The sequence below is a fragment of the Leptonychotes weddellii genome, chromosome 1 (assembly GCF_054177405.1).
Source record: "Leptonychotes weddellii isolate Sample4059 chromosome 1, ASM5417740v2, whole genome shotgun sequence".
Classification (NCBI taxonomy): domain Eukaryota; kingdom Metazoa; phylum Chordata; class Mammalia; order Carnivora; family Phocidae; genus Leptonychotes; species Leptonychotes weddellii.
Genome location: NC_138369.1, coordinates 74,068,711 through 74,091,218, shown reverse-complemented (window position 1 = coordinate 74,091,218; position 22,508 = coordinate 74,068,711). Strand labels below are relative to the sequence as shown.

General features: G+C 43.5%; 2 protein-coding genes across 11 annotated transcripts in view; one reads left to right on the top strand and one right to left on the bottom strand.

The window, feature by feature from the left end:
• Positions 1–1,648: 1,648 nt before the first annotated feature.
• Positions 1,649–8,746, bottom strand: DPH3 (diphthamide biosynthesis 3). 2 transcript variants are annotated; one of them, XM_006742246.3, is made up of 3 exons: positions 8,500–8,741; positions 7,681–7,755; positions 1,649–3,773 (listed from the first exon to the last, which is right to left on the bottom strand). In XM_006742246.3, exons 1-3 carry the CDS (start codon positions 8,605–8,607, stop codon positions 3,708–3,710), a joined length of 249 nt encoding a protein of 82 aa, XP_006742309.1. In that variant the 5' UTR covers positions 8,608–8,741; the 3' UTR covers positions 1,649–3,707. The 2 variants fall into 2 exon arrangements, with proteins under 2 accessions (XP_006742309.1, XP_006742310.1); XM_006742247.3 differs by lacking the exon at positions 7,681–7,755 and having other exon boundaries at positions 8,500–8,746.
• A 197-nt stretch (positions 8,747–8,943) lies between these two features.
• OXNAD1 (oxidoreductase NAD binding domain containing 1) overlaps positions 8,944–22,508 on the top strand; it is a 38,111-nt gene continuing 24,546 nt past the window's right edge. For 2 of the 9 annotated variants that reach the window (XM_031037869.2, XM_081826106.1), the window contains exons 1-5: positions 8,944–9,294; positions 13,291–13,446; positions 14,324–14,354; positions 15,298–15,424; positions 15,710–15,773. In XM_031037869.2, the coding sequence (XP_030893729.1) occupies positions 13,387–13,446; positions 14,324–14,354; positions 15,298–15,424; positions 15,710–15,773 (282 nt within the window). In that variant the 5' untranslated portion in view covers positions 8,944–9,294; positions 13,291–13,386. Of the gene's footprint in view, positions 9,295–13,290; positions 13,447–14,323; positions 14,355–15,297; positions 15,425–15,709; positions 15,774–16,382; positions 16,564–20,937; positions 21,053–22,508 lie in introns of those variants that run through there. The other 7 variants (XM_081826122.1, XM_031037865.2, XM_031037868.2 and 4 more) reach the window with 7 other exon arrangements.

The window sequence follows — 22,508 nt, the reverse complement described above, 5'->3', positions numbered from 1 at the left end:
ATTACTTACATCTGCAGAAGTTGTCACTTTTGGAAGGTGTGTAATTAGCAGCCAGAATGTGTGCTGGAAAACATGTGATTGTTTAAACAGGGTGCAGCCCAGAGACTGCCCAGAGTGGGGCTCTCCCACTGTGTTCATGAGCCCACTCTGGGCTCTCAGGTCACTTGCTGAGGCTCACTGCATGCTTGAATACGAGGTGTGGGGTCAACAGAGCCTACAGTCCTGTTCCACAGGCAAAGCAGGTGTGACTACTTAAAAAAAATTGGACCCCTGTACTTTGTGATTATGAATTTTGTTTTTCTAGTCCAGTGGTTTTCAGCTTTGACTACACATTAGCATCAACACAGAGACTCTTTAAAAATCCTTGTGCCCAAGCTGCACCCAGACCAATTAAGTCCGTTTCTCTAAGGCACCAGTTTTAAAGTTCCTTAGATGATTCCAATGTGCCGCTAAGTTTGAACACCAGTTCTCGACCATGGTTCTCAAATGTTAGCTGCATCAGAATCACTTGCAGTGCTTGTTAAAACCCACCTCCAGATTCAGTAAGTGTGGGGGAAGGGTGTCCAATAATTTGCACTTCTCATATTTATTCTAAGAATGCTGTCAATGCTCAAAACCATGTTGAATTCCTTTTGGAATTAGAAGAGTTAACTTTTGTTCTGCACATATGACAGTCATTTGCTAAATGTTTTAGTCATTAGCTCATTTAATCTTATTTTCACAAGACTTCTTACCCTTCAGGTCTCAGAAAAAGTACCGAACCTGAGATGCCTTCTGCCTGCCCTTTATCATGCACCTGCTGCAGCTCCCATCACCTGGTGTGTTTCCTCCTGGGCCCTAACTGCAGTGTGTAATCTTATTTCCTCTCTTTCACTTGCATGCAGAGACCCTACCCAGTGCCCAACATGTGGCAGGGACTCCACAAGCACTTCTTGATTGAATGAATCCACAGAGCAACCATGGGAGAGGTACTATGATGGTCTGTATTTCACACACCAGGACACAGAGATACAAAAAGATTCAGTAACTTGTCTGAAATCATAGTGGAGGAACTGAGGTTTAAACTGTGTCCTGACCATAGCTGGGCTCTCAAACCACTGCAAGAATTGATCATCAGCCTTAAATAAAATAGCAGCCTTCTTTCCCAGCAAAAACCGAATTACTCACCTAAGAATGTCAACTATCTTTGCCTTACTGCCATTTGACTCAAAGCTTTTTCCCCGGGAAAAATAAAAATACAGAATCAAAACCCATGTGGCCAAACTGTAGAAACAGTGGCAATTTCTTTACCATTTCAAAACTCTCCTGTTCATACCAGAAACCTACTTACAATTTTCCAAAACAGGTTAAAGACTTCTACCTCACATAAAATCACATCAAAACTTTTTTTTTTTTTTAAAGATTTTTATTTATTTATTTGAGACAGAGAGAATGAGAGACAGAGAGCACGAGAGGGAGGAGGGTCAGAGGGAGAAGCAGACTCCCTGCCGAGCACGGAGCCCGATGCGGGACTCGATCCCGGGACTCCAGGATCATGACCTGAGCCGAAGGCAGTCACTTAACCAACTGAGCCACCCAGGCGCCCACATCAAAACTTTTTAATACAAAAATGTTGGTATTTAGGGGAAGAAAACTACATGAAAACAAATTGATTTGAACTATGACTTTATTTAGTATGTCAATAATTTATTCTGGTAATAAATTAGTATGGGGCGCCTGGGTGGCTCAGATGGTTAAGCGTCTGCCTTCGGCTCACGTCATGATCTCAGGGTCCTGGGATCAAGTCCCGCATCAGGCTTCCTGCTCCTTGGGAGCCTGCTTCTCCCTCTGCCTCTCTCTCTGTCTCTCATGAATAAATAAATAAAATCTTAAAAAAAAAAAAAATTAGTATTTACAGCAATCAAAAGTGTTGGGTGCTTCCCAGGAAAACTGCTTCTGAATGTGTACACTAAAACATAAGCAGAATTCCTTTAAATAGTTGACTTTATTTTCCAACTCAGAAGTGTGGTAACATCAAGTTACTAAAGAAGCATTGTCTTTCTCTGAATAGTTCATGATTTAGTTTTGAGTCTATAAAGGTTTCAATTACCATTTCAGCTCTTGCAAGTTATAAAACCTGAAATTATAATACCGACAGTTTAAAAATCACCTGATTTGGTCTCCTAATTGTAGAGGTGACGAATCCACTGGCCTTGAAAAGACTACAAAGCTAGTAAGAGACAGAGCCTGGATTACAGATCAGTTCTCAGAGGTGGTCTGAAATGTCTGGTAAGGTATACAAGGCACAGAATATTACACAGAACTCCAGTCATATCTGAAAGACCCTGATGTGAGACTGATAGCCTACCTTTATAAATTTCTTTTTCTCCAGGGCAACATCTCTCTGTAAGAGTGCACGTCTGGTTCGGTTACAGCTTATAAACACTGGTTAGATGTGTCCCCAGGGACACATTTATTTAGAACAGGCATCTTATCTTCAAGTTCCTCCTCAGCAAGAGTTGTAGCAGCTCTCCCTTTCAGGGCTGGTGACTTGATTCTGAGGTAACCGTGAGAGCGCCGCTGCCAGCCAGGAAGCCTTGACATGGAGCCTCCTCTCGAATGCCATTTCATTAGCCTTATCTAAACACAAGACCCACATACACAAATCTGATCTGCTCTGATCTGGCAAAGCCATTCATTCAATTTACTAGGCTGGCAAGTTTTTCTCTTGTTCTGCTTCCAACTTCACTTCCTTTGGCTGCTTTTCTTTTCATCTTGTCCCAATTTTCAAGGAACATGCAGAATATGGATAAGGAAACTCCTGATTCTTTGACCATTTCACTTTTTGACTTTTCTTTCTTTCTTTTTTTTTAAGGTTTTATTTATTTGACAGAGACACAGTGAGAGAGGGAACACAAGCAGGGGGAGTGGGAGAGGGAGAAGCAGGCTTCCCGCCGAGCAGGGAGCCCGATGAGTGGCTCAATCCCAGGACCCTGGGACCACGGGACCTGAGCTGAAGGCAGACGCTTAACAACTGAGCCACCCAGGTGCCCCATGACTTTTCTTTCTTACTTTTAGCTCTGGAAAAATTGTGAGCTCAGTATATTTTCTCTGCAATACCATGACCAGAACTCAGTGTAGGAAATATAATGGAAATGGTATGCTACGCAGAACGGGAACTGAGTTCTAATGAATGCAAGACTGAGCACACTGGCTTGGTATGGAAACTGAAAGCACAGTGGGGACAAAGCAACAAATTTGTTTAAGTTTAGAATGGCAAAGTGGGTGTCCAATTTCAAAGAAAGGACTAATTTTAATAATCTTAATAATTAAGCTAAAACATAATTCCCCTTTCTATAAAGGAATACTAATGACTTTGAGGTAGATGATGCTGTTATCAGATGAGGAAGAAGTCAGGTGTAAGACATAAAAATAATGATACTGAGAGAAAGAAAGCACTGATTTGAAATGATCTTCCTTTAAATTCACATGGAAAATTGAGAACACTTCAATTCAAAGTTCTAAGCACAAAATCCAAGCATGTCACGTCATGGACTTGCTTCTTTAACTGGAGATAAACTCAGCAGCCAATGGTAAGGAGCCACACACTAATGGCAGAGCCAACTACGGAATGGTTGTCCCCATGAAGGAAGCCAGTGACTTTGCATTTGATTTTTCCAGCTTGGCTCATTCCCAAATGTTCAGGATGTGGATTCCTAAAGTCCTCTTCAGCATTTAACTAATTCTTTGTGGGTGGAAGGGGCTGGCACTGTTTCTCCACACATAAACTGATCCTAAGACAGAATAAGAAATTATATTAATCATTGAGTGTGCCACAAATGCATCAATATTAGACTTTAGTTTTGTTGCAGAATCAATCTAGCTGTTAAGGTTTAAAAAAATTTTTTTTTCAAGATTTATTTATTTTATAGTAATCTCTACACCTAACGTAGGGCTCGAACTCACAAGCCCGAGATCAAGAGTCTCACGCTCTTCCAACTGAGCCAGCCAGGGGCCCTGCAGCTTTGTTTGTTTTTCATTGCTGTATCACTTCGTCTTTGTTCAAAGAGTCAATGTCGGCACCAAAATTATAATCTTAAAAATGCTTCAGTTTTTAGTCCCGAATTCACACTTAAAGCACCTTATAAACAAGCATCCACTTGTCAAATATCACATTTGTAAAGATATATCACACCTTTTTTAAGTTTCTGTATTAATTGCTATACTAAAACTTCTCCACTTCAATATTCGGTCATTTGAATACCTGTCCTCTTCAAGGTAATTACTTTTTCTAACTAAAAGGGATAGCTCTTTATGTTTCCTTACACAGATAATCTGCAATGTCACCTACATTGTAAAGGAAATCCAATCTCTTGATTATGCATCCTGGCTTCTGTCTGCTACCACAAGCCACCTCTGCCTTCCAGGTTACCCCTCATCTCGCACGGTCTGATCCCCAGCAGGGTCAGCCCATATTGTGTCCAAACTCTCACTGAACCCACCCAGCACCTGCAGCCTCCTCCCCGACCCCACCTTCCTCTTTGGAATTTATGGTCTGTTGATCAGCACACTGCTCCATATTCTCAACCTCTTCTTTAAAACATTCCTGCGCCTTTTTACTCTAACCCAGTGGTTCTCAAGAGGTGGTGGGAGAGGCGTGCTGATGTTGTCTCCAGGGGACACCTGGCAATAATCTGGAGACATTCTGGGGAAGGGCCACTGGCGTCTAATGGGTAGAGGCCAGGGATGCTACTAAACACCCTACAATGCACTGGACAGCCCTGCACAACAAAGAGTTATTAAGCCCCAAATGCCCATAATGCTGAGTTTGAGAACAGGCTATCCCCTAAGGACACCATTTCCCTATAACCTCCTCAGTGGTGGTCCCGTGTTCTCTCAGGGTGCCGGTACCACAGAGACCGGAGGAGGGGCTGGCTGCTCCTTTCGGCCACTGTCCTCCTTCCCTCCCTGAAACCCACCAACTTTGACTCTTATGACATGACATGTATCATCACTGGTCCTCTCTGGGTTTTCTGAACCTAAAGTCCATGGTCAATTATCACAATCCTCATCTCTTACTCCCTCCTACCTACTTGACAAAACCACAACCCTGGTTAAATTTAACCTCCTGTGTCTATATTCACCCACGTAGCTGGATGTCTCCCACCTTAAACCCTCTCCTGATCCTCTATCACCACCAGTTACTGCCCCATGTCTCTACGCCCCTTTGCAGCAAACTCCTTGAAAGAAACGTCTATGCTTGCTGCTTCCTATTCTTCTCTTGTTCTCTCCAGTAAGCCTTCCACCAATCGGGCTCTGTCTCTATTACTTCATCAAAACTGCTCTTACCACCATCCAAACGGCCTCCCCATTAAAGCCAGTGGTTAATTTTCAGTTATCTATCAGTGGCATCTGATAAGGTTGTTCACTTCCTCCACCTTTTCTCATCTGGCTTCCAGGATATGGCACTGGTGGTTTCCTCCTTCTTCCTTTCGGCCAGCTTTGCTGATTCCTCACTTCCCTCCCTGACCTTTAAATATTGGGAGCGACTGAGCTCAGTCCTTTCTTTTGTCCATCTCTATCTAGATTCACAGCCCTGGTGATCTCATCCAATCTCATGGCTCTAAATGTTATATATATATATATGCTGATAATTCCCAAATGTACAGCACCAGCTGATCTCGCTCTTTGAACTCCAGACTTGCATATCCAATTGCTTTCTCACCTGCTCTCCAACTGGATCAAAAACAGACCTTCTGAACTTATGTCCAACTCCTGCCCCTATACCTGCAGACACCTCCCCATCAGGTGATGGTAAATGCATCCTTCCAGTTATGAAGACCACAGATGTTGAAATCATTTTTTATTCCTCTCATATCCTATATTCAGTCAGTAAAAACAATCCTTATCCTTTAAAGTGCATCCAGAATCCAACCACTTCTCACTACCTCCAGTGCCGCAGCTTGGTCGCAGCCATCCATCTCCTCCTCTGGCTCGTCTAAGGGCCTCCTCCTGTTACCCTTGCTTTATTCCTGCCCTTGCTTCCTCAGAGTCTACTCTGAACACAGCAGCCCGAGTCACTCTGTTATAACTTAAGTTGGACTGTAGTTCTCCTTTGCTTGAGAATCCTTCAATGGTTCCCTAAGTCATTCACAGCAAAAGCCAAAGTCTTTAAAGTGACCCACAAACACCTCTGTGATCTGCCCCACTCCACTACTTTCCTCCTGGGCTACTCCCTCACCTTCATCCACTCTGCTCTGGTCACACTTGCTGTTCCTCAATAAAAACAGACACGTTCCTGCCTTAGGGTCTGTCCACTGAAAGTTCCTTTTGCTGGACTGCTTTTTATCCCCTAAGGCTCACTCCCTCACCTCTTGCAATCTTTGCTCAATAGGGCCTTTCTCAGTAAGGCCTACCCTGATCACCCTATTTAAAATTGCAACCTCTTCTCATACCAGCACTCCTAATCTCCCTTACCCTGTTCTCTTTTTGTTCCAGAACACATTTTGATATAAGAATAAATCTGTAAACTTCTAAATTATAGCATGCTTCTCCCATGAGACTAACTGCCTGGTGCTACCTGCCCTATACTCATTTTAGAGTTCATCCTTAAGAATGTTAAGCTCTGTTATATGTCAATCATATCTCAAAAAAAAAAAAAGGCGGGCGCCTGGGTGGCTCAGTCGTTGAGCGTCTGCCTTCGGCTCAGGTCATGGTCCCGGGGTCCTGGGATCGAGCCCCGCGTCGGGTTCCCTGCTCCATGCGGAGTCTGCTTCTCCCTCTCCCACTCCCCCTGCTTGTGTTCCCTCTCTCTCTGTGTCTCTCTCTGTCAAATAAATAAATAAAATCTTAAAAAAAAAAAAAGGAAAAAATACTGTTAAGCTTCTTACTTTTAAGACTCCATTCAAAGTACTGACCAAAAGTTGGGGTAGAGGTGGGCAATAAGAACATTTGTTTTCTATTGTCAATATCCTTGAGTGAAAAACAGTAAGAAAATTAAAGACCAAAATGAAATTGTAAAATAGCAGCTATGACATATCTCAAAACAAGATAATGCAGAGTTCTATCTGTAGAAGCCAAGTAAGAGATACTATACAACTGTTCCCTCCAAAATAAGTCTAGGAGCTCTGAACAATTTTAATCACTTATTAAATAAAGGAGGAATACAGACTGCCAATTAAATAACCTTTATAATTATTTTTCTATTTAATAAGTAATCAATAATTTCCATTAATTACAGTGCAGTTTTCTTTTTTGCCTTCTCGACAGCTAAAATGAGTTAATTTGATTTTTAAAGTTGCAATTTACAATACAGCTGTTTATTAATAGTTTTACATATTTGTTTTAGGAGTGGGGGAATAAAATTTGTTTAAAAAAATACACAGCACTCACCTAACACACTATTTTTTTTTTAAAGATTTTATTTATTTATTTGAGAGAGAGAATGAGGAAGAGAGCACATGAGAGGGGAGAGGGTCAGAGGGAGAAGCAGACTCCCTGCCGAGCAGGGAGCCCCGATGCGGGACTAGATCCCGGGACTCCAGGATCATGACCTGAGCCGAAGGCAGACGCTTAACCAACTGAGCCACCCAGGCGCCCTCACCTAACATACTACTAAGAAACGTTCTCCAGCACTTACAGATTGCTCTAGGTCCTTGCCTTGCAACCCTCCCCCACACCTTTTAAAATTCAACTACTTACCTTGTCATAAATCACTTTTATAACGAGAGAGCAGCTAGGACACGTTGCCACGTCTTCCCCATTCTCCAAATCTTCCTATAACAAAATCAAAAGCCGTTTTATTGTCTTCCCTTTGCGATCTCCTCCTTCCAAACTCTTTCTACCTCTATGGGCAAGCTCCTTTGTAGCTCACGTCCCTACAAGGTATGCGAGGGCCAAAAAGGCCTGCCCAGAGAAATACCAACTCCATTTTTCCTGCCAAGCGGTACTTAAAAATACCCAGGAAGAGGGGCGCGTTGGTGGCTCAGTCGGTTAAGATCCAACTCTTAATTTCAGCTCAGGTCATGATCTCGGGGTCCTGAGATCGAGCCCCACCCCAGTTCCGTGCTGGGCCTGGAGCCTGCTTAAGATTCTCTCTATCCTCCCTCTGCTCCTCTGCCGCACCCCCCACCCCCACCCCTACTCTCTCTCTTAAGACCAGACCAGACCAGACCCGGGAAGGTTAGCCAAGGTTCATCGCCTCAAAACCCCTGAGAAGACAACAACGTGTCCCTGCCTCCAAAAAACTATCCCAGGAAAGGAAGTGGGACCCTAAGTGGGGAAGAATGGCAAGACTTAAGCTTCCGCCATCCAACCTTTCCCACCCCGACTCTCCACCCCTCGGCCGGACTAAAGGCCAGGACGATATGCCCACTGACAGATCAAAGAATCAACTTTATGGGGACTCAGAGACAGGATAAAGAGGGCGTGGAGCCGCAAGGTGACGGAATGGCGGAAGGAACGAGGAAGAGCAAAAACGCGCCTGCTCCGACGAATGGCCGGGCGGGACTCTGAAGTTACCTTGGTAATGCAGAAGTTATCCCCACACGGGCAGGGGTAGAAATATGCCTCCGAGTCTTCGTCATATTGGAAGTCCTCGATCTCCACCTCGTCGTGAAACACCGCCATTGCCCCAGCGGCCAGCAGAGGTTTGGCGCCCCCGCCAAACCGACACAGCCCCGGGACGGTCTAACTTCGCGGGCACTAGTGCCAGCCGGCTGTCGTCAGCCTGCACCGGCTCGGGGGCTATCGCTTCCGGCGCACAGGCAATGACGCAACTCCGGCCTCGGAGGCCAAATGGGTGACCGGGTAGCGGTCACCATGGAGATGGCGGAGCTTAGGGGGCGGAGACTCTGTCTGTGGCGGCTCGCAGCTTTGTACTGTGTTCCCGACTCCGGCTGTCGGAGGCACCGACCAATAAAATGTGGGGATGGCTCGCGCTGCTGTGACGTCATGTCACCGGAAGGTCTCAGGCGAGGGTGGCGGAGTTCCGCCAGGTCAGCTAGCTTAGGTTCTCGCGGCGCCCGCGGTGCCGAGGCCGCTTTTTGCGGCCGCCGTTCTCAAGTCCGCGGAGCTTAGAGAGGCCTTGAGCTGGGTCCGCGGAATCGGTGGCATTGACCCGGCCCTCTACGTCCTTGGGGAGAGGAGGGTGCTCCTTTGCTTGGTCTCAGGCGGCGGCCGGAGCAGCTCTGCCTCTTGGACCTCCCTTCCTGCGTCCCCGGTGACGGACGAAAAGTTCGCTTGGAATATTGATTCACCGAGTGACCTTGAGCTCAGGGCGACGCGTACCTTGTAGGGCTGCACTCGGCTATTCAGGTACATCCCTGGCTCTTCCTCACCCCGGGTTATCTTCAAATACCCTAAATTTTGTTGTCAAGAGGACCAAGAGAGTGAAGGCAGATTGAGTTCTAGTCCTATGTTTGCCAGGCATATACCATTATTAATGACAGTGATTTGTAAAATCGTAATAACATCACCTTTTATTATTGGGAGTTTGCTATGTACCAGGTATTGCGCTAAGAATGATTCTTACCTCAACCCTGGGAATTTAGGTGCTATTCCATATTATTAATCTCCAAACTGAGATACAGAGAATTGGGTATCTTGACTAAAATCACCCATGTAGGAAATGAAGATCCTGTCTGTCCCCAAAGCCTCGAGACAAATTACTTAATTTATTTGAACCACGGTTTCTTCTTTGAAAAAGGAATGGCAACAGCAGATATTACCATGAGGCTTCTGTATACGTTGAAACGAAATGCAAATAAAAGGTGGTTTGTCTTGAAAGCAATGCTAGTGCCTGTTTTAGTACAACCAGATTCCATGGGGATATTGCTCCATCACCATGCATTTATTCAAATTTAGGTAGAGAAGGAATGCAGTGCACTGAAACAGACACTTTTGAGAAATAGATCTGAGGTCAGAATCTGAGTGTTGGGAACTAGCTCTGGGAGCTGGATATTTACATTTTTTCCCAAAGATTTTATTTATTAGGGGCGCCTGGGTGGCTCAGTCGTTAAGTGTCTGCCTTTGGCTCAGGTCATGATCCCAGGGTCCTGGGATTGCGCCCCATATCGGGCTCCTGGCTCAGCAGGAAGTCTGTTTCTCCCTCTCCCTTTGCCACTCCCCCTGTTTGTGCTCCCTCTCTTGCTATCAGAATAAATAAAATCTTAAAAAAGAAAAGATTTTATTTATTTATTTGAGAGAGAGAGCGCACTAGCAGGGGTGAGAGGGAGAAGCAGTCTCCCCACTGAGCAGGGAGCCCAACGTGGGGCTCAATCCCAGAACCCTGGGATCAGGACTCCGAGCCAAAGGCAGACACTCAACAGACTGAGCCACCCAGGTGCCCCTGGATATTTACATTCTTTGGGCCTTATTTTCTCTTCTAACTAAAAAAGGGTTGGATTAGAGATGATACACAAGATCACATACAGATCTAACTTTTGCATGGAAATTACGAGATTTACTGGGTTCACAATTATATATACCATATTTCTTTTATATTTACATGGTATGTTTCATGTAATACCTACATGTATACACATTCCTATGCTTATTTATGTATACATTCTCAGGTTTGCATGAAGCTACCAATTTTGTGCATACTGAGTTGAAAGCTCCACCTGGTTTGAGGCTTGAAAACCTAAAGGCAGAGAGGAGTCTTTGGGAGAAAATCAAGAAGTTATATTTAAGAAGTTTGTGGAAGGTTATCCCAAAGGCCTCACATTTTGCATAATTGAAGACCTACCTGGCAGTTAGGAAACACTTGTTAAACTTGTTGAGGCTTAACTAGGATGATTTCCAGTGTGACTGGGCAGAGGAGAAATCCCAGCAAAGCCCACCCAGCTCCGTGGCTGCTCCTTGTATCTCTGTAGGCACAGATACTCCCCAGGTAGTCCCTTGAAGACAGGAGGACAAGTGAGAGTCTTCCAGGGTCTGTTCTGTAGTCCTAGTGATCATTTTGAGGTTGGAAATCATCTTTAGTTCTTCAGTGTTTCTCAGCATAACTACCTACAAATTAAAGATGAGCCCTTTTTTGAATGTATAGAAATGAGTGCATTCATATTTGGTTCTTGGAAGTTTGGTAGACCTTTTAGAAAGCAATTTGGACCTAGCAAAAACAATTTGCTGGGGATTTTAAAATTTGAGGTTAATAGCCCTGGAAGTTACAGGAGTTGTTGGGTAAAATTTTTTTTATAATTTTTTGTAATTTTCCAACTTTTTTGGAGTATGTATTACCTAAAATGGAAAAACTAGTGAACCACTTACTAATAATAATGGACACTATGTGTCCAGCACTCTATCAAATGTTTTCTATGCATGATGTCATTAAAACAGCCCAGTGAGGTATAGGTATCATTAATCCCATCATCAACACTGGGAAACCAGGGGCTGAAGAACTTAGCTAAGGAGGCAAAGCTGGTAAGTGGCAGTAAATTGTGGTGAGAACTCAGATCGGTGAGACGCCAGAACTTAGGCTCTTAAGTAACTTTGATGTCATCTGTGATATGATGGTATTGAAGCAAAGCTAGATTAAACACAACAGCCCTGAAGCTCTGCAGACTGCTGAGATTGGCTGCTAGAACAGTGCTGGTGCCCTTGAAACCTAGATTTGGGGGTCTCCTTGGCTTTCCATACTGCTTTCATCCTGCCTCTGTGTGCCAGAGGTGATTCCCTGTATGGTTCTGCCCAGTTTGAGTTCATGCTGTGCTGAAGAAAGTAAAACCATAACCAAACATGTAATGCAGGGTTTTTTTTTTTTTACTCTTAAATAAATTGAGTGTACTTACTGAACAGAAACCAGTATAGTTCGTTTTAAATAAATTGAGTGTACTTACTGAACAGAAACCAGTATAGTTCGTTTTAAATAAATTGAGTGTACTTATTGAACAGAAACCAGTGTGTCTCCACAGCCTAAAATAGTGCCTGGCACCCCAGCAATTCTTAAATAAATTGAGTGTACTTATCGAACAGAAACCAGTATAGTTCGTTTTAAATCTTAATCTGTCGCCTGCATTAGTTTTTTTTACTGCTTAAGTGGATACGTTTTATTTATTTATCATAAGATAACTTTCTGTTTCAGAAATAGAGTTAAGTAAGAATTTTTTGGTTGAGGTAAGGCCTGTGAGGATAGAAACATTGATGGAATATAGTTTCTTGTATCATTTTAGAAAATCCTTAATGTGTGTTAATTTTCTATAGCTAATCAAGTACTTACATTGAGTATATGAAACTATTGGATGTATTTCAAAAGATGGGTAGATTTTTGTCTTTTATTTTTGTTTTTAATACCTTATTGCTTTGGGGGGCCCTTTGAACACAATTTGATAAAAATACCCTTTATTTACCAGTAGGTGGCACTCTTGGTCATGGTTACTGGCATTCAAAAACCAGATTTTAGAATTTTAAAGAGAACAGCTTTTTAAAATTAACATTTCTTTCTTTTCTTTTTTTAAAGATTTTGTTTATTTATTTGAGAGAGAGCGCATGCACCGCCCGCACGGCAGGGAGGGGCAGAAGGAGAGAAGCAGACTCCCTGCTGAGCAGGGAGCCCAATGCAGGACTTGATCCCAGGACCCTGGGATCATGACCTGAGCCGAAGGCAAATGCTTAACCAACTGAGCCACCCAGATGCCCCAGCACTTCTTTATTTTCAAGTTCAGTTGAGCAGTAGACCCTTTAAACAGCATAATCACCAAAAAGTCTATCTTATTTGAGGACAATTTTTTTTAGCCATGGTTGTCTAAAACACTGAGCAGAACAGTGTTACCATATTAACTATATATGAGTTCAGTTTTGTCAGGGAACTTGGCCTTAAGTGACATGTAACTATATCATTCTAGCCATTGGTCTGGTCTTTTTTTTTTTTTTTAAGATTTCATTTGAGAGAGAGAGAGCGAGAGCAGGAGCAGAGGGGATGGGCAGAGGGAGAAACAGACTCCCTGCTGAGCAGGGAGCCCGACATGGGGCTCGATCCCAGGACCCCAGGATCATGACCTGAGCAAAAGGCAGACACTTAACCAACTAAGCCACCCAGGTGCCCCTGCTCTGGTCTTTCATGGGGTGGGTATCATAAGGAACAAGAGTTAAAGACAGGCCAAGGAAGCTGAAAAAGGGAAGCAGTAAGAGAAACAATCAGAAGGGACAAGTGGAAACACAAGGGGGAAGAATTGATGGGAAGGAGGTAGTGAAGAGTAGACTTGCTGTGAGGTGATGCTTGCTGATTATAATGAGCCTTTCCTTTTACAGCCGAGAGTGCCTTTTCACTGTTTCCCAGAACATGGTTCTTACATGTCGTCTCTGCCATTGCAGGAACTTCGTGAGAATTTCAGTATATGGAAACACTGCCCTTGTTCCAACCGGTGTCTATCCAAAGGTCTCACTATAATACCAGGACCAAGGTATTGCATGTCAGTCAGTCAGCCAGCCACATACTTAATGACTCCTAAAATCTCATGGACTTCTAAAGTAAGTTTTGCCTTCCTTCTTTCAACAACGAATGCACCATTTTTGGTTTAGTACATTTAAAGGAGAGAAACAACATTTAGTAGTCATACATGAGGTGAAAGGTCTCATGTTTTTTTCATTTACTAGAGAGAAAAATGGTGAGCAGCGTGTTTACCCACAATGGTGCTACGACATACTATGATAGGAAATAGATCTCTTAGTTAGAAAGCAGTGCTTTTTGATATGACTTGGTTATAACTGACTTTATCATCACTTGATTATTTACTTTTATTTGTTTTCTGTCTCTATCTTCTAAAACGTTAGCTCCCTAAGAAGGTCTTTGTTTCGTTTATGTCTGTATCCCCAGTATCTGCAACATAATGGACTCTTAATAAATATTTGTCAGATGAAGGACTAAATGAACAAATATGGAGTAGGAATGTAAGCACACCTAGCTTGAATTTTTCTAATATGAAATTTCTTAACCAACTGAGCTACCCAGGCGCCCTCTAACATGAAATTTCTTACAATTAATTTATATAGTTCCTTCCAAAGAGTTCAGAAAAAAGGGTATGTACATACATTTTCATTTATTCTCTAACTAATATAGGACAGCTATATATGGCAATGTAATGTGTTAAATGTGACCATCTGAGAGAAATAGTCAAAAATTGACAGAAGATAACAGAATGGTAGGAATCAAAAAAATGTATCATCTGACTCACCGTCAGTGCTTTTTTTTGATAAGCCTATAGGTTTTAGAATTTAAATGTCGGGTAATCTTTCTGGTTTTTCTTTTTTCTTTTTTTTAACGTTTTATTGAAACAGAAGTATATAAATCCTTGGAGGACAGCTTGATTAATTTTTTTAAGACTTAATTTTTTTTTTTTTTTTTTAGAGCATTTCTAAGTTTACAGCGAAATTGAGGGGTATGTACAGAGATTTTTCCATGTATTCCCTGCCTCCACACAAGGGTAGCTTCCCCATTATTGGTGTCCCCCACCAGAGTGGTACATCTGTTACGGCTGATGAGCTGCACTGACACATCATAATCCCCCGGAATCTGTAGTTTACTTCCCTCTTAGCGTGGAGTGTTCTGTGGATTTAGACAAATGTATAATGACATGTATCTATCACTGTCACTATGGTATCATGCAGAGTATCTTTAATACCCTAAAAATCTTCTGTGGTTCGATGAATTTTTACAAAATAGAAATACCCATGCAGTCAGCATTCAGATGAAGAAACAGCATTGCCGCTGTTACCTCCCCGAGGGTAACTGCTAACTTGATTTCTGACTTGGGAGATTAAGTTAGTCTGTTTTTATACTTTTTATGACTGGACTCATACAATATATGCTTTTTTTGAGTCTGGCTTTCACTCAATGTGATATTAGTGATGCTCATCTGTGTGACTGCACGCAGTTGCCATTGGTTTATTCACATGGCCGTGAACCTCGGACAGTTTGCTGCTTGCGCTTTATCTAGCAAGAAATACTAAAGACTTACATGGTGCTCTTTGAGTGGAATACAATTATTAGGCAGTTATAAAATCTCTCCTCTCCTCTAATAGTGTAAGATCAGTCACATGAGCTTGGTTAGTGATTTTGGAAACTAACAGAGGGTAAGGATATTTGATGGCACCACTAAGTACGTAGGTATGTACTTTGGGGGTCGGGTGAGTCAGCTCTAAATAGTGGCAGAAATTTTGTCAGGGTGGAGTTAGACCTTTTAATTGCTTTGTTTGTTTTGTTAGAGCAGCTCACATGGCTACCAACAAAAATCCAAACTGTTCTTCATTGGCCCCTGAAATCGTCTGATATTTCCCTGCCTTTTCTTAAAGTATTTTAACTTCAGTTTTATGTTTGCGCAGGAGGCACCATGGTCTGTGCTGCTGTCGCGGTCCCTGGGCTGTTGCGAAGCTCTGCTGGGACCGTCCGCACCCCGGCTGCCTCACTGAGGCTGACAGCCAGTGCTTTGCGCCACCTGACTCTAGCAAGGTGGGTTTCTGGCCCTCAGTGTCATTTGAGGGGATTCATAGACCTGACCTGCTGATGGGCGTGGGAGGCTCATCAGACTCCTGAAGGCATATCAGAACATCTTGCCTAAATAGGCATGCCATCCGGAGACTGTTAAACTTGAGTTAGATGTGCAGATTTTCACTGACCACTTCCTAGGCTCCGTAATGTTAGAGTGTACTATGAATAGTCATGATATTATATGGGAAACTAATTATTTTTATGAGGATAATACATAATAATCTAAAATTTTGCTTTCTATTAAAGCATAATGAAATCCAAAAGGAAAACTGATCACTTGGAGAGAACTGCCAATGTCGTTCGTCGGGAGGTTTGTATCTTTGGGCTGTGGCAAGCTTTTCTAGGCTGGACAGTGTACACAGTAATGACCGGCTCATGGAGAAGGCCACAGATGAGCTCGATCCCTTTGAAGGACAATCCGGGGAAGTTTGTTATTTTTTTGTTTAGAACTTTTCGGATAGGACTTTGAAAAGATGACAGCAAAATACTCACATTTTTCCTTTAAAACAGAATAAATGGATTAATTTTTTTTTTTAAGATTTTATTTATTTGACAGAGAGACAGCGAGAGAGGGAACACAAGCAGGGGGAGTGAGAGAGGGAGAAGCAGGCTTCCCACTGAGCAGGGAGTCCGATGCGGGGCTCGATCCCAGGACCCTGGGATCATGACCTGAGCCGAAGGCAGACGCTTAACGACTGAGCCACCCAGGCGCCCCTAAATGGATTAATTTTTGATGAAGGGAGTATAGCAGCAACTGAGGGACCTACCCTCACATGTGTAATGTTTAGAGTTATATTTTAAGGATAGAACTTTGACAGCCTACATTTTATGAGTAGCTTACCTTTTCCTTTCTTTCTAAATTTTTTTATTTGTTTCTTTTGGCATTGTCTCAAAGTCCTTGTTCTTATCCCTACTTTAGAACAACTTCTTATTTCATCAAAGGAGAAAGCACTAACATCTGAGAAAGGGAGGTGGATGAGCTCTTGTTACCCTTCCCATGTGCAGATTTTTTTCCACCATATTCAGACCCTAGAAAGCTAACCTACCACCTGAAGGGCTGTCAAGGGCTGGGAAATAAAGGATCCTCACCCTTTACCTCAGTGAGTAATCCCATTTTCTTTTACAAACATAAATTGGATATTGGATTTTGCTTTTTGAGTGATTCTTCACATATTTAGATATATTTAGCTTAGTGTTATAGTACTTTCAAACTAACAGTAAGAAAACTATTATACACTTCTGTAAACATGGTCAGACATCTCATTATTGCAGGAATTTAATTTTTAGTATTAATAGTAAGATATACTTTAATGTAAAAGACTATTGTGCAGGCCCCATTTTTCAAGCTAATACTAAAGAAAATTGCTTTGAGATCAAGATTCAGTTTGTGGATTCAGTTTTAGACCAATATTTTTTTGAGATGTCTGTGTATAATTAGTTCAGCATAATAGATTTATGGATGTGGAGGAAAATACACTTTTCCCAGTGATGATAAATCTGAAAGTACTTTTTTTCTCTTTGGTTTGCTCAACATACAAAAATGCTCATTCTGTAAATGTATGATTTTTAGGATTTCTTTTTAAAAAGTGAAATCTTGGGACGCCTGGATGGCTCAGTCAGTTAAGTGTCTACCTTTGGCTCAGGGTCCTGGGATCGAGTCCCTCATCAGGCTTCTTGCTCAGCGGGGAGCCTGCTTCTCCATCTGCCTGCCACTCCCCCTGTTTGTGCGCGCACCTCTCTCTCTCTGACAAATAAATAAAATCTTTTTTAAAAAATTAAAAAAATAAAAAGAGACACCTTGCTGGTTTTGAAAAAAAAGCAGTTTATTTAACAAACTTGGACTACACTCTTTTCTGTTGTATTTTGAGGCAGGTAGAATTAGAACAGGGTTTGGTATACTTTCTGTAAAAGGTCATTAAGTATTTTAGGCTTCATGGGCCATGTTGTCTTAGTTACAACTACAAAATTCTGCCTTTGTAGTGTGAAATAGTCATACGTAACACATAAGCAAATCTGAGCAGCTCTGTTCCAATAAAACATTATTTATCAAAATACCCAGATTTGGCCTGTGGATCATAGTTTGCCAATCCCTGAATTAGAGTAGCATTTCAGAGTTTCTAGGACAAAATTATTGAGACTGTTGGGGTTATTTTGAGTGAAGTTTTTTGTTTTTTGTTTTTTTAAAGATTTTATTTATTTGAGAGAGGGAGAGAGAGTATACAAGCAGGGGGAGGGGCAGAGGGAGAAGTGGACTCCTCCCCGAGCAGGGAGCCTGATGCCAGGACCCTGGGATCATGACCTGAGCCGAAGGCAGATACTTAACGAACTGAGCCACCCAGGGGTCCCTGAGTAAAATTTTAAAAAAAACTACACCGGAAGTTAATGTAAGCTCTAATAGTGTGATTGCAAAGTTAAGAATTGTAATGCCCAGGGGGCGCCTGGGTGGCTCAGTCGTTAAGCGTCTGCCTTCAGCTCAGGTCATGATCCCAGAGTCCTGGGATCGAGTCCCACATTGGGCTCCCTGCTCGGTGGGAAGCCTGCTTCTCCCTCTCCCACTCCCCCTGCTTGTGTTCCTGCTCTCGCTGTCTCTCTCTGTCAAATAAATAAAACCTTTAAAAAAAAAAAAAAAAAAAAGAATTGTAATGCCCAAAAGTCAGAAAATGCACCTATGGTGTGACCTTGGCAGAAGAATTTTCCAATTGCAATTCTTTTTTTCTTTTTTTCTGATTTCCTCTCGTCTCCCAAACAGAATGGGAACTGGGAGCCAGGAAGAGCTGGATAAAGCCAGATGATGTCTGGGCTACAGCTTCAGAGGGTATAAGGTCACCCTCTGAAGGGTGGGCTCACCCCAGCTCCTCAGAGGATAGCTCCTAGCCATAGAGCAGGAACCTAACCTTGGACTTGCCGAAATGAACAGCACCTCAGCTTGGGCCATAATGGAACTGGATCACTGTCTCATAACTCTCTTGCCTTTAATTTGTATTGCAAGTATACTTTATAGAAAGGACTCCCAGCATGTCACTTGCTCTTCAGTTCAAGTCTGTGAAGTAGCCTCAGAACAGGATGGCATTTGCATTTTATGAAAGAGGAAGCAGAGCCCAGGAGATAAGCTAGTGGCTCTCCCTGGGCCAGAGGGAAGCTCCAGCCCCGTTTCTGACTCCTAGGCCTAAGGACCCTGCTGCCCCTCCTGGAGTGGGCAAAGAATAGAGCACTCACCCACCCAGAAATGTTTTTCCCTTGTTAGGGCTTGAGTTTCCTCTGAAGAATTTATTGAATGACCATATTATGATGTTAATGCTTCTTTCTTATCTGGGGCTATAAATGTAACCAGCCTGAGGTCATGTTGATGCAGGAAGCTGAGGTCTGAATTGGATGACATTTGACTGTTTGTGTTCAAGTTCACACTTTTTTCTTAAGGATCAAAGAATAAGCAGTCTGGGTAACCTTAGAAATGTCACAGAGATAAAAGTAAGATTATGTAATGCTGTAAGGATTGTTGAAGCCAGACTAAGATTTCACTGGAGGCGTCACTCCATGCTTGGCCTCTAGAAGGCCGGCCCACTGAGCAAGATGGACTCGTCCTTCAGTTTGGTGGCAGAGTTTGGTAAGGAAAGCATTTTTTAAATGATGAATTCGTATGCATTTATTTGGAAATATGCCAGACACTAGGCTAGGTTAGGGTTGCAGCCCTGAGCATGATACATAAAGTCCTTGACCTCAGTTCTAGTTGGACTCTGATCAGAAGAGACTGATTTTATGCACCTAATTCATTGTGGAGAAACCACTAATCCTTTTTCAATTCTACTAGTTTGCTTCTTCTAGAAGCCTAAGCCTTATCCAAAAATGCCTTATGTGTATCATTACCTTTTTGTTGACAAAGTACTCTATTATATCAAGTTGCTACTTGATTGTCACAACCACCGTGGGGGGGTGAAGGGATCCTCACCGCATTTCACGGATGAGGAAGTTAAGATTTCAGAGATTTAGATGCAGTGACGCTGCTTCCTGATTTGCCCAGGCTAGCATCCCATTTCACTCTCACAGGTGCCCTGTTTGGGATGAAAATTACACTGTGACCTACATTTAAAGGACTTGTTTAGTAAGTGGGGATCTCAGGCCTTGAATTCAGATCTTTGATATCAAATTGGTTTCTCTTTCTACTACAACAGAACAATGTGACACTTGATTTAGACCAAGTTTAATTGAGCAACACAATGGAAGATGAATTTCACATATCCTCATCTCTGTTCCAAATCAAAACTTGACTGTGGAGAGAGTTGGGGCTGGTACAGTAGTTAATAAAGTCAAATGGCTTGGCTTCTGGGACAGAGACCTTTGGGGGTCCTAAGGGCCCCGTGCTGACTATTGAGTGCTAATAGTCTGCTTGATTTGTGGTTTTGCGGAGGCTTGGGTTTGAGTGGGATGAGCTGCTTAGCTAGAGATCTGGACCGTGTCCTGAGTTGAAGCCTTACAATTCTCTGCTAGTCATCACCTACACATTCTGGGCAGATTGCATGCTGGAATGGCCTTCAACTTGGGGGCGTATGTGGCAGACATCTCTTTAATATGGAATGTTTCTAACAGTTGGAGACCAATTTGCTGTGCTTATTGGAGTCTGATAGCCTTTGAGAGATTATCCAGCCTAGGATGAACAGTAGTTGGCATTCCAGCCTTACCACACTGTCAGCTCCGACAGCAGAGCATGGTGGGGAGAAACCTCCAGTGTCCACCACCACGAGGTAGCTGTGTGGCTTGTGGAGGGCCTGGGCCCAGTCTTTTGGTGAGACTCCCAGGGAGGTGTAGTGTGATGGCCAGGCAGCTGGCCTGGGGCTCCTCAGGATGCACAAGTCAGTCCACTCCGGATGGAAGCCTGCAGAGAGCGGGGCTCGTTGGTGGAAGGCCCGGCACAGCCAGGCTGTAGCCGTAGTACCCAGCACAGTGCCGATGTGGTACTGAGTCGCATAAACAAGTGTTAAGCCCACCTCTGTGGCTGATTACCTGAACTGCCTTGGATGAGTGACTTTAAAGTAGGAACGGTGACGGCCTCCATCTCAAGAGATGAGGTGATAATGCGAGTGTACTATATGGATCTATGCAGGTAGAGCTGTGAAAAATGAGGACTTGCCTATACTGCTACTTTCTAGCAATGCCCAGAACTTGTTAATGTCTAAAATGTGTAGGGAACGCCTGGGTGGCTCAGTCGGGTAAGCATCTGCCTTCAGCTCGGGTCATGATCCCAGGGTCCTGGGATTGAGCCCCACGTCGGGCTCCCCACTCAGCAGGGGGTCCGCTTCTCCCTCTCCCTCTGACCCCCACCCCTGTTCGTGCTCTCTCTCTCTCTCTCTCCCTCTCTCTCAAATGAATAAATAAAAATAAAAAATAGAATGTGTAGTGTCAGTGCTTTTCACAGACACACTTTTGTTCAATAAATTAAGCCATTTGAAAGGCCAGGCCCTTTTCTGTTTTTCCCCTAGGGGATCCAATCCGATGAAATAGATGTTATTTTTGATCCAGCAGTCCTGTTCTGAGTACCTGTTCCAGGTGCAGGCACTGCAGCAGTGCCCGAAGCAGGCAGAGCCGCTGCTCTAGGTGGGGCTTCATTCTGGCGCAGATCAACCAGAGAGTGTCAGATGTCATACATCCTTGAAGGCAGTAAAACAGCGCAGAGTCATGGGAGGCCAGAATGGCTGGGGGCGGGGGGCTGTTCTAACTGGTGTGTAACACTGGAGCCAAGACAAGAGGGGAAAAGAGCCAGCCACATGCACAGCATTTCTGGTAGAGGAACAGACAAGAGCCAAGGCTTCGTGGCAGAAATGAGCTTGGTGTGTTCAGAGGAAGGTGGTAGGATGAGAATTAGGCAGGGCCCAGGTTGTATAAACTATTACGGGCTTGTATAAGGGGTTGGGATTTTATTCCGAGGGGGATGAAAGGTTTTTTTGTTGTTTTTTTTTAAATGTTTTATTTATTTATTCATGAAAGTCAGAGAGAGAGAGGCAGAGGCAGAGGGAGAAGCAGGCTCCCCGCCTAGCAGGGAGCCCGATGCGGGACTCGATCCCAGGACCCTGGGATCATGACCTGAGCCGAAGGCAGACGCTTAACCATGTGAGCCACCCAGGCTCCCGGGATGAAAGGTTTTAAGCAGGGAAATGCCATATGATTGGGCATATGGGTGACCCATTGGGTGAAATGGGTCACTTTTTGCTCTGTAGAACACGGCTTTTGTTGGGCTTTGACACCAGCTAGAGGCTAAGGACACAGTCCCAGGAGAAGTGATGGAGGCTCAGAGTAGGGTGGTAGTGGTGGGGATGGGGAACAGTGGGTGGAGCTAAGACGGAGGGCTGATGGGATGCACAGATTGGGGGTGGAACGGCTGTAGTGGGTGCGATAGGAGCAGAAACTAAGAGACTTCTAGCTTTGGGGTTTGAATAATCTGAGTAGATTAGGATGGTGGTATATATTTGCTAAGATGGAGAACAAGTTGGAGGAGGGGAAACAAAGTGCTCAATTTTGGAATAATCCGGGGTGGGAAGGTGGAGTGTGGGTAGAGTTATAGATGGAAAAAGATTAGCCATGAGTTTCATCGGCTCATATCGACTGTTGAATCTGGGTCATGGGTACAATGGAGATTCATTATACTATTTCTATTAGTTTTTATATGTTTCAATTTCCCATAATAATAAAAAGGAAGAAAGCTGGGGAGATAAAAGAGTTTTGTAGTTGGATGTGTCATTTGAAATGGAAATTCAGATCAGCAGTTGGACATGAGTTTGGAGTTCACTGCTGGAAATAAAAGGTTTTAGCCATGTGGAGAGTAGGGGGAAGGGAGCCCGTGACTCAGCCCTGGGGTGTGTCAATATTTAGATTGCAGCAGAAGAGAGGGACAGCAAGGCCAGAGGGAAATCAGCAGGGTATTGGGGAAGCCAGGAAAATGTGTTTCAAGGGGGGAGGGGCCAACTGTTGAACTCTGCACTGAGAGGCATCACTGGATGTAGCAAAATGGGTGGTGGTGACCGAATGACCGGTAGTGCATTGTGGAGAGTAAAAG

Excerpts from the sequence above, each read along its gene's own strand:
- DPH3 (XM_006742246.3), bottom strand. The coding sequence starts at position 8,607 with ATGGCGGTGTTTCACGACGAGGTGGAGATCGAGGACTTCCAATATGAC. Across the intron at positions 7,756-8,499 it reads ATAACTTCTGCATTACCAAG|GAAGATTTGGAGAATGGGGA; the intron begins GTAACTTCAGAG and ends ATTTTGTTATAG. Across the intron at positions 3,774-7,680 it reads TAAAAGTGATTTATGACAAG|GATCAGTTTATGTGTGGAGA; the intron begins GTAAGTAGTTGA and ends ATTCTGTCTTAG.